Source organism: Anguilla anguilla, chromosome 12 (genome assembly GCF_013347855.1).
Source record: "Anguilla anguilla isolate fAngAng1 chromosome 12, fAngAng1.pri, whole genome shotgun sequence".
NCBI classification, from domain to species: Eukaryota; Metazoa; Chordata; class Actinopteri; order Anguilliformes; family Anguillidae; genus Anguilla; species Anguilla anguilla.
In genome coordinates, this window is record NC_049212.1 from 30,253,662 (window position 1) to 30,263,963 (window position 10,302).

The 10,302-nt window shown below is 46.9% G+C and overlaps 1 protein-coding gene across 1 annotated transcript; it reads left to right on the forward strand.

Moving 5' to 3' along the window:
- Window positions 1-6: 6 nt before the first annotated feature.
- Window positions 7-8,871, forward strand: LOC118210232 (thymus-specific serine protease). Its single transcript, XM_035386248.1, has 12 exons — window positions 7-400; window positions 1,281-1,456; window positions 2,020-2,119; window positions 2,511-2,640; window positions 3,296-3,419; window positions 3,846-3,923; window positions 4,021-4,068; window positions 4,533-4,817; window positions 5,021-5,162; window positions 5,914-6,093; window positions 6,367-6,521; window positions 6,874-8,871. Exons 1-12 carry the CDS (start codon window positions 343-345, stop codon window positions 6,928-6,930), a joined length of 1,533 nt encoding a protein of 510 aa, XP_035242139.1. The 5' UTR covers window positions 7-342; the 3' UTR covers window positions 6,931-8,871.
- The last annotated feature ends 1,431 nt before the right edge of the window (window positions 8,872-10,302 follow it).

The following is a 10,302-nucleotide window of genomic DNA, read 5'->3' on the forward strand; positions in this document are numbered from 1 at the left end:
TTTAAAGTGAGACGTTCCGCGAAAAAAGCCTGTCAGCATTTCTAAAAGTCAGCTTTGAGTTTTGCGTCATTTCGTGTGCCCAACGAAACTAGCTTCGTTTGTATTTTGAGAAGGTGAAAAACGAGAACAGACGCGCTTCTACACTCAGTTGGTCTTATTTTTAATAGTGTCAATACGGAAACTCAACTAGTTGAAAAGGATCCACTGCCCTGCGCTGTTGTTTTAGCTGACATACCACCAAGTCCGGAGACCAGCGCCCGGTTGCGTTGGTATTAGAATACCTGTCACAAGCGAAGTTTGCCTCTTCCGAATAGCAGATATCGGGTGGTGGTAGTCGATAGCATGCATATCTCTCCCGTATGCGTGTATCTGCTGCTACTCGTCAACTTCGCCTACTCAGGTGAGCCATTATTTAGTGAATCTTATTAAATAAATCAAACACGAGTTAATTAGACCTGCTCACAGCAAGCATAGTTTCACTTTCTTTATTGATTCTTAGCCTCGATTCTTAGTGTTGGAAGTTCCTCTTTTAGCAAGATATCTTTTCTTTCTTAGGCTGTTAACGGTGTACAGAAAGCCTAATTTATCCTTCCTTTAGAGAAAAAGTCAAGGACCTTAGGCGCAGAATTAAATGCAACCAGGAAACGTATGCGTAGGTTATGCCGAAGATTGTTTTTGTATGTTTTAATTGGAACACAGTGTTATATGAGATAATATACTGTTTTTGTTTAACTGAAAAGCATACGTATGGTTTTGCTGTATGTAGCCTGTATTAGGCTGCTTGACAATAAAACCCGTACAAATTAGAGGAGTGAAATTTCTGATAAATGATTGCTGGCAATTCTCTGATGCGTAACCCGTCTATAAACTGTACTAAATGAACAGAAGACTACAGTAAATTAACGACTGAATATATAAATAATGTGTGTGATATGACTGGAAGGAAACCAAAAATAAACACGTTATGATGGGCGCCGATAAGTTGATCTGAGGCTAGCAGCGTCTTCTGCAGATAAATAAACACGAGCTTATCAAAAACATTACCAATGCCATAATGAAGGCTACGAGTCATATGGATTCGTGAAAATATAGATAAACTACGATGGACGAAAGTTTGATTTTGATATTAAGATGTTCCTGTGCTTGGGGGCACGAAAACCTTGGCTTAAACACCGCTCCGGGCCTACCTTTAAATTTTCAAATGTGTCTGGCGTCCGTTCCCTTTTTTGTAGTCGAAACTAAACTGTCTTCAAGTTAAGCATACCAGCTTTGTCCTGCAGGGCGAGTTATGAGAAAGATGAAGGAGTACGTGCATCGTGCCCAACACCAGAGGGCGAAAGAACATCTGTTGATGCGCGCCACTTCGGGAAAAGCGCACGTGAACGACATCAAGGAGGGCGTTATCCACCAACCGCTGGACCACTTTGCCGGCCAAAGCTCTGAGACCTTTCCACAAGTACGGGAAAGGATGCGCGCGTACATGCACGCTACAACGGCAACCTAAAGAGCCAAGTATACTACGGTGTAGCACACACCCAGTACCTACGCATCATAAAAAGAGGCACAGGAGTACTAGTGCTTACACTGCTCCCAACTCCCAAGCCTGTCAGCCTCTCAAATCTTTTCATCTTTACAGGGTAGCTACATACCCAGTATATTTAAAAAAAAAAAACTAGTATATGAGGCTTAATATAGCATTATTGTAAGGGAACTGGGTTTAAAACTACTGTTGTATGTTTTAGAAAAAATACTTAACCTGAATTTATTTGGTAAATATCCAGTGTCATGTTGTCACAGTGAATTCAGTTGCTACTGGTATATAATAATGAGTTTATAAAGTGCTTCTTCGGTAAATTGTACAAAGCACAAAACAAAGCAACAGGACATAAATTAAAGTAAAAAAAACAACAACAATTGGGATAATGAATACAACACATTAAAAAACAAGCTCATAAAAGTGAGTTCCGATTTCAAATAAGTTGAAATTCTCCCTCTCTCCCCCCCCCCCCCCCCTTTTAGAGATATTTTATTAATGAGGAGCACTGGGATCGTCCAAATGGTCCAGTGTTCCTGTACATAGGAGGAGAGGCGGCCATCTCCACGTACAGTGTCATGACAGGTTGGTTCATCTACTCCACCCTTCTCTCTCACAACTCTATCTCTCCTTCTAACTCCTCCACCCCTCTGTCCATCTCCACTGCAAATTGCCAGATTAGTTTTCACCACCAGCAGGATTTTGATGTGGACATTTCCGAAAGGAAGGCTTGTTGTGTGTGTGAGTGTGTGTGTGTGTGCGCATTCTTGTGTGTGAGAGTTTTTATGTGCATGTGTGTGTGTGTGTGGTTTATGTGTGTGTGTGGGTGTGTGTGTGTGTGCATGCATGCGTGTGTGTGCATACTCATGCTTGTGTGTGTGTGTGTGTGTGTGTGTGTGTGTGCGGTTGTTGCCATGCCTGTCTGTTTCTTTGGCCACTGTTGCCAGCTGTTCCCTCTCTCTGGCTCCACCCCCAGGTCACCATGTGGCCATGGCGGAGGAGCACCGGGCCCTACTGGTGGCCCTGGAGCACAGGTTCTATGGGACGAGCATCAACCCAGATGGCCTACAAACAAAAAAACTGAGCTACCTGCGCAGCCAAAATAAGTGAGTGGGACAGAGAGGGGGAGGGACAAAGGTAGGGCGGAGAGAATTAAGGGTGGAGGGTGGAGGACTGGATAGGGGTGGTGAGAATGAGTCTTTTGCCATTAAATGGGGTCTGGGGAGTTTGAGGAAAGAGTTCCAGCTTGAGTCTGATCATCTGGCACTGCAGTGACTGGAGACGAGGAAGGACACCAACTGTCAGGTGACACAATGGTCACTTTCCTTGCTGCCCTTCCAGTACCACATTAGCCATTAGCCAGGGGTGGCCAAGCAGGCATTGGACTGTCTGTCATGAAACCCATGCTTCAGACTCCTGTACGGGTTTGTGGCTGGTTAAAGTGGGAGTAATGTGAAGAAAAGGCATCCCATGGCCCTCACTGGCCTGCATAGGTGGACTCTGATGGGACGAAGGAAAGGCAAAAAGTGGAAGGAGTGTTAAAGGGAACAGGGGGTACCTAGAGTAGTTTTTTTTTTGGGGGGGGGGGGTATAGACTGGGGGTCAAAGCCATGCCAGGGAGGATAGGAGGAAAGAGAGAGTGAATGGATCTCATACACCATGAAGGAGGGGATTATGGGAAGAGAGAGGAGCAGTACTTTGGGGGAGATGCAGGAGGTGGTGCTGTCCTTTAAGGTTCCCTGTGTGCGTTCTTCCTCCCAGTCTGGCGGACCTGGTGGCTTTTCATCAGTTCATCAGCCAGACGTACGGCCTGTCCCACAAAAACACCTGGATCAGCTTCGGAGGCTCTTACCCCGGCTCTCTGTCCGCCTGGTTCCGCGGGAAGGTATGTGCCTGCCGCGTCCTGGCCACGCCCTCTGACACGCCCACTGTTCGACTGACAGAACTGCCGATTGGCTCTCACAACCCTGACTGACTGCTGACTGACTGACATAACTTTCACATCCATTGGCACTGCCGCTGAAACACTGACACCTAATTACAGACTGACAGCTGTGAGCTCCATTTGTCTGAAAGCCAATGGGCTGCTATAACCGCTGCCTGACCACTATTAGTGTCTGTGCCAGTGTCTGTGATAGTGTCTGTGATACAGTTTGTGGCTGTGTCTGTGGTAGTGTTTGTGCCAGTGTCTGTGGTAGTGTTTGTGACAGTGTTTATGCTTGTGCCGGTGCTAGTGTCAGTACTACTGTCTGTGCTGACGTCTGTCCCAGCATGTGTCCTGCTGTCATGCAGACTCCTTTTGTCCTTTCAGTTTCCTCACCTGATATACGGAGCTGTGGCTTCTTCTGCCCCCATTAAAGCCAAGCTGGACTTCTCCACCTACAACAAGGTAGAGCACAGCCACACCTCCAGACTGACACGCGTTTCAACTGAGGTTCTGAATGTGGCGTTACCAGGTTTTATCAACGGGTTCTGTTCTCATTCAGGTGGTCGGTGAAAGTCTGATGAATGAAGCTGTCGGAGGCTCAGAAAAGGTAAGACTTGCGCGTACATTACTGACACCTGTGATTACCGACGCCTGTGCAGATTTATATACCTGTGGGGGGGGTCCCAACCCTAGGTTTGTGTAAGGTTACGCAATTCCTGTGTGTTCACTGTGTATGTGTGGGCATGCTGATGTGTGTTCCTGTATTTTGTGTACACGTGTATGTGTATATGAATGTGCATGTGTGCCACCATAGTTTACCTTTGCGTATGTGTGTGTGGTGTTTATTAACTGTGTGTGTGTGTGTGTGTGTGTGTATTAACTGTGCATGTGTGTATGTGTATTCACTGTGTCTGTGTGTGTGTGCGTGTGTGTGTGTGTGTGTTAACTGTGTGTGTGTGTATGTGTATTCACTGTGTCTGTGTGTGTGTGCGTGTGTGTGTGTGTGTGTTAACTGTGTGTGTGTGTATGTGTATTCACTGTGTCTGTGTGTGTGTGCGTGTGTCTCCTCAGTGTTTGGGCACAGTTCGGGAAGCCTTTGCTGCTGTAGAGGCCAAGCTCCTGGGGGGCAATCAGACGCAGGTGGGGAAGGACTTTGGCAGCTGCAAGCCGCTGGAGCAGCCGGAGGACCAGACAGAGCTCATGCAGGGCCTGGCTGACATCGTCATGGGGACCGTACAGTATGACAGAGAGGGGGCGCCGCTGACCATCGAAAGGCTCTGCACCATCATCACCAATGCGAGCGAGGCGTTCAAACAGGAGGAGGAGGCTTATGACAGGCTGGTCAAACTTGTCAAGGTACGTTCTGTTACCCGCATAGTTTTTGCTGTTCTGTTAAGGTCCACACTTAATTCCTCACGTGTACACTCTCACCAATACGTTGCCACCTCCTCACAGACTGTTACTCCTGTCAATCACAGCATTTGCACAGACTGTTACTAACGCGTCCTTTGGTAGGGATTGTGTACAGTGTGATTTTTGTCCTGTGTTCTCTCTGTCAGGTCTACCAGGACAGGGCCGGGGAATCGTGCCTGCAGACCTCCTTCGCGCAGAGCGTTCAGGAGCTGAATGACACCACCGTGAAGCCCAGCGGTGTCGGCGTGCGCCAGTGGCTTTACCAGACCTGCACCGAGTTCGGCTACTGTGAGTGGAACAGCTAGCAGGGCCAGCGGTAGTATAAATTTGCCAGATACTCTGCTCATGCTCTGCTACGCAAAAACTGTTTTTCTGATAGATTTTTGATCTCAACCTGAACAACATTTATTTATTCATTCATTTATTTGTTTATTTTATTTATTTATTTATTGCTTGAGCCTTTCCAAATCTGTTCTTCTGACTACCTGCTCAGGTGAACTGGCCAGCTGTTGCCATAGCGATTAGCACAGTTTCACCATGGTCCAGAAGATCTAATGGGAACTGTAGAACAAAACAAAACATGTTTCAAACCATGAAAGAAAAAGATAAGTTTGGCACAAGGCCAGTAAGCCGGTTAAAGTAAGTGTGTTGTAACTACTTGCCTTTTGAGGCAGTGTCCAGTATTGTTCTGTTATTTTCATATTTACCAACGGATATCTTGAAAAGTTTGACAACCCACTCATAGCTTTTGTGCTCCATCTCTTGCTGACTATTTTATTCATTTACGATTTCCTATAAATCAAGCTTGTTCACTATTAATGTCTGTCAAATTTATGGACAACTGTGGACTCCCGAAGCTCTTTATCAGATCCCGTCCTCAGTGGCCAGTAACTGAATGAACACAGTGTGGTGTCGGGTGTCCAGAGAAGTCATTCGGCGGCGTGAGCCTGTTTCAGCTAGCCTTCGTTTGGTGAACGTTGTGTGCTTGTTCCCGTTCTGGGTTTGTGAACTTGACTCTGTGCCTTGCCTGCGTGTACAGACCAGACTTGTGAGAACGCCAGCTGCCCCTTCTCCCGCATGCTGACCCTGCAGGCTCAGACAGTACTCTGCCCCCTGCTGTTTGGGGTGTCTCAGAGCAGCCTGGCCTCAAACGTCGCGTTCACCAACAAGTACTACGGCGGAGACCACCCGCTAACGCACAGGGTGCTGTACGTCAACGGTAAGGGAAGGGGAGGAGGGGCCTGTCAGACCTCGATAAATATGCCCTGAAATCTTCTTTGCCCTCATTAACTGTTTGGAAACCACCGAATGCCTTTGCATTTTTTGTAAATATTTAACATTTTAGCTTATTAATTATTCAATGTGCATGATTCAATCAAACATGAACTGACTGCGGTTCAGGGCTGGGGTGAATTTGAATGAGTTGTGCTCAGTGTTTTCCAAGCATTGAGGTATGTTGGTGAACACTGGTCCTCCGCCGCCCCTTTCTCAGGGGACATCGACCCCTGGCACGCACTGAGCATGCTCCGCAATGGCACCGCGAAGGCGGATAAGGACAGAGCGATCCTCATCGGGGGCACCGCCCACTGCGCCGACATGAGCTCCGCCCGCTCCGGGGACCCGCCCACCCTCACAGAGGCGCGCCGGGTAAGATCAGAGGAGAGAACAGGAAGAGAGGGATTGTGGGAACCGTGCGATCATTCATTTTTGTTCACTTTTCAGCACATAGAATCTGTTCATTTTTGTGACTGATCATACTTTTTATATGCTTTATGTTAATTAGCACATACATAAGAACATGACATTTTATGGCTCCCGTTCCCATAAATGCACATATGCTATGAGTTATGAGCGCACACTTGTTTGCCTAGCGCTTGTGAGGTTCGGAAGCACACAGTTAATAGGAATTCATGAGTGTAGCATTGTGAATGGATGGGGATGACAGCATGTTGCTGGATTTCTTCCCCCTGTGATCTCTCTTCTCGCTGCTCTTCCATAGGAGATTGAGATGCATGTCGCCAGTTGGCTGAAGAGCGCCACTTGGGAGCACCTGTAATGGGCGTCATGGCAACCCGCACCGGGCTGCCTGATCACGTACCCAATGATCTGAGTGACTGCAAGGCTTGAACCGCTGCAACTACACCAACCCACACCCTTCCCCATTACCCACATCCTGCAACACCCCACTCTCCAACCCACACCCTTCCCCATTACCCACATCCTGCAACACCCCACTCTCCAACCCACACCCTTCCCCATTACCCACATCCTGCAACACCCCACTCTCCAACCCACACCCTTCCCCATTACCCACATCCTGCAACACCCCACTCTCCAACCCACACCCTTCCCCATTACCCACATCCTGCAACACCCCACTCTCCAACCCACACCCTTCCCCATTACCCACATCCTGCAACACCCCACTCTCCAACCCACACCCTTCCCCATTACCCACATCCTGCAACACCCCACTCTCCAACCCACACCCTTCCCCATTACCCACATCCTGCAACACCCCACTCTCCAACCCACACCCTTCCCCATTACCCACATCCTGCAACACCCCACTCTCCAACCCACACCCTTCCCCATTACCCACACCCTGCAACCCCCCACTCTCCAACCCACACCCTTCCCCATTACCCACATCCTGCAACACCCCACTCTCCAACCCACACCCTTCCCCATTACCCACATCCTGCAACACCCCACTCTCCAACCCACACCCTTCCCCATTACCCACATCCTGCAACACCCCACTCTCCAACCCACACCCTTCCCCATTACCCACATCCTGCAACACCCCGCTCTCCAACCCACACCCTTCCCCATTACCCACATCCTGCAACACCCCACTCTCCAACCCACACCCTTCCCCATTACCCACATCCTGCAACACCCCACTCTCCAACCCACACCCTTCCCCATTACCCACACCCTGCAACCCCCCACTCTCCAACCCACACCCTTCCCCATTACCCACATCCTGCAACACCCCACTCTCCAACCCACACCCTTCCCCATTACCCACATCCTGCAACACCCCACTCTCCAACCCACACCCGCCCCAACAACTCCACACCCTGCAACACCCCACCCACCAAATCACACCCTGCCCCAGCTAATCCACACCCTGCAACACCCCACCCGCTGACCCACACCCTGTCCAAACCACCCACTCCAATCCAAAACCTGCACTCCACTCCCCACACCCTGCCAAAATACCCACTCCAACCCTCACCCCACCCCGCCCAAAATACCCACTCCCTCCCACACAAAGCAGGAATGATATTAATAGTTGAGAGGCTGGCTATTGTTCTCATCGTCATGGTTGCTAGTTTATCACACAGAGGCAGCCCCACGGAGGTCCCAGCCTGTGCTGTTATTCCTTGTGTTACATCACCTTTATCATGACTTAGGCTGAACTTTTTCCATCTCATCAAAAAGAAACAGCCTTCTCCCTGATCATGGTTCGGTATGTTTTCACAGGATTAAGTGGTGAACCCAAGCTTGTAATCGTATTTCAACATTTCAGACAGTGCTTGGTGATGTTTCTGCTACACCACAAAAAACAGATTTAGTCCAAGCATTCCTCAAATCAGTTTTTATTTGGATGTTGTCATATCAAAGCCATAATATGCAAATGCTGGGATAAGCATGGGGAATAGCAACTTTAAAGACTTTAGCAGCAACATAATCTCTGTCAAACCAGCCTGGTCAGCCTGCAAAAACACAATGGCAACACACTGGAGCATCAGCAGTCATTTCCAGTACAGCACCATGAGTGAAGTACATATAGTTGAAACCTTATAGTTGCAGCTGAAGCCATACAGATCTGTTTGAATTCCATGGTAATCATCCTACATGCAGTGCCGATGTTGGGGGACATTTGTTGTGCCATTTAAAGAAGCATAGTGAGCATAGAACAATTCAGGTTTAGGTAAATATTCCATATTCCAACATTCTCCAGTGTGTTAACCTGCCCCCCCCCCCCCCCAAAAAAAACACACACACACACACACACACACAGACACACAGACACACACACAGTTTTCTAAGATGAAAAAGTGTGTGTTCGGCTGAAAATTTTTAGTAGGTATTCTTTTATTGAAGAATAGCATGCATGACAATGTAATCATTTCACTTTTTAATCTGAGTACATGTTTTATGTACTTCAATTTAGATCCTAAGCAGGATCTTAATCTCAGGAAGATTTTATCTGAAAGATGGCTTGTTGGTAGTATGCGTGTTCTCTGTTTCTCCAATGGGTGGCGTGTTTCTTTTAGAAGAATTGCCATTATCTGAATATGCTGTGCTGGTTTGCAGTTCATCATATTGTCAGATGGTGGTGCTGTTGTTCTGTATCTATAAAGGCTCTGGGCCATGTAAAAAACCTGTTTCTCTTTGCTTTCTTGCATTCCCCTTCCAGGAGTGCAGTTTCTCTGGGGTGTCTCTGATTCCACATCACATGCAATCGGTAGGACCCAATCAATTGCATCTTAATTTATCCATGGACTTCTGCAACATACCACCTTAAAAAAAAACATTTTCATTTAGGAGATCTTTACGGCTTACAACGCAGTGCATTACTGTAAAGGGTTGGAACTAAATTATCGTCTGATTGAAAGCGCTTGACGACTGCATTAAATCTTTAGGCACTGAGTAATCACATCCACTTTGATTCATTTGAATAATTGAATGTATTTAATGCAGTAAAAGAAAAAGAATTTACACTGAAGGGAGGAAATGCATTGAGGGTCTGGAACCACAGAAAAGGACGCAGCAACATGCCTAGTGTTAAATCAACTCTTATAGTGTTAAACCCTAACAGTGCTTATATGAATCACATAAGGACAATATGTACTGTATTAGAACTACTGGATCAGTGTCCACCTCTTGTTGCAGCGCTGTTTAGCATTAGTATTATCAGGGTCTATACTGATCCCTGATCAGGAGGTGGTGACCATAGACATCTATATCTATGGTGGGGACAGCCAGCAAAAGAGCCTGGACCAACGCCCACCCAGCAGTATCTAATGTAAGAAGGCCCCACCACACACAATGAGCTCCATAATGTTGGGGGCAAAGACTTTTTTTTTTTTTTTGGCACTGGACTGCACCATTTTAGATTTGTAATCAAACAATTCACATGTGGTTATAGTGCAGATTTTCATCCTGTATTAAAGGGTGTATATATATATATATATATATATATATATATATATATTGGTTAAAAATTACAGCACTTTATATAAATAGCCCCCCCCCCCATTTCAGAGCACCAAAATATTTAGGACAAATGGTTTCACAGCTGTGTATGATTAGTCAGTGTGTTCAATTACGTCCTTAGTTTAAGCATAAGAGATCTGTCAGTATCTACTTTTGATTCCAGGCTTTTGATTTCCTGTGGAGTCTGTTATTGCTG

Excerpts from the sequence above, each read along its gene's own strand:
- LOC118210232 (XM_035386248.1), top strand. The coding sequence starts at position 343 with ATGCATATCTCTCCCGTATGCGTGTATCTGCTGCTACTCGTCAACTTC. Across the intron at positions 4,818-5,020 it reads GGCTGGTCAAACTTGTCAAG|GTCTACCAGGACAGGGCCGG; the intron begins GTACGTTCTGTT and ends TCTCTCTGTCAG. Across the intron at positions 6,522-6,873 it reads CCCTCACAGAGGCGCGCCGG|GAGATTGAGATGCATGTCGC; the intron begins GTAAGATCAGAG and ends GCTCTTCCATAG.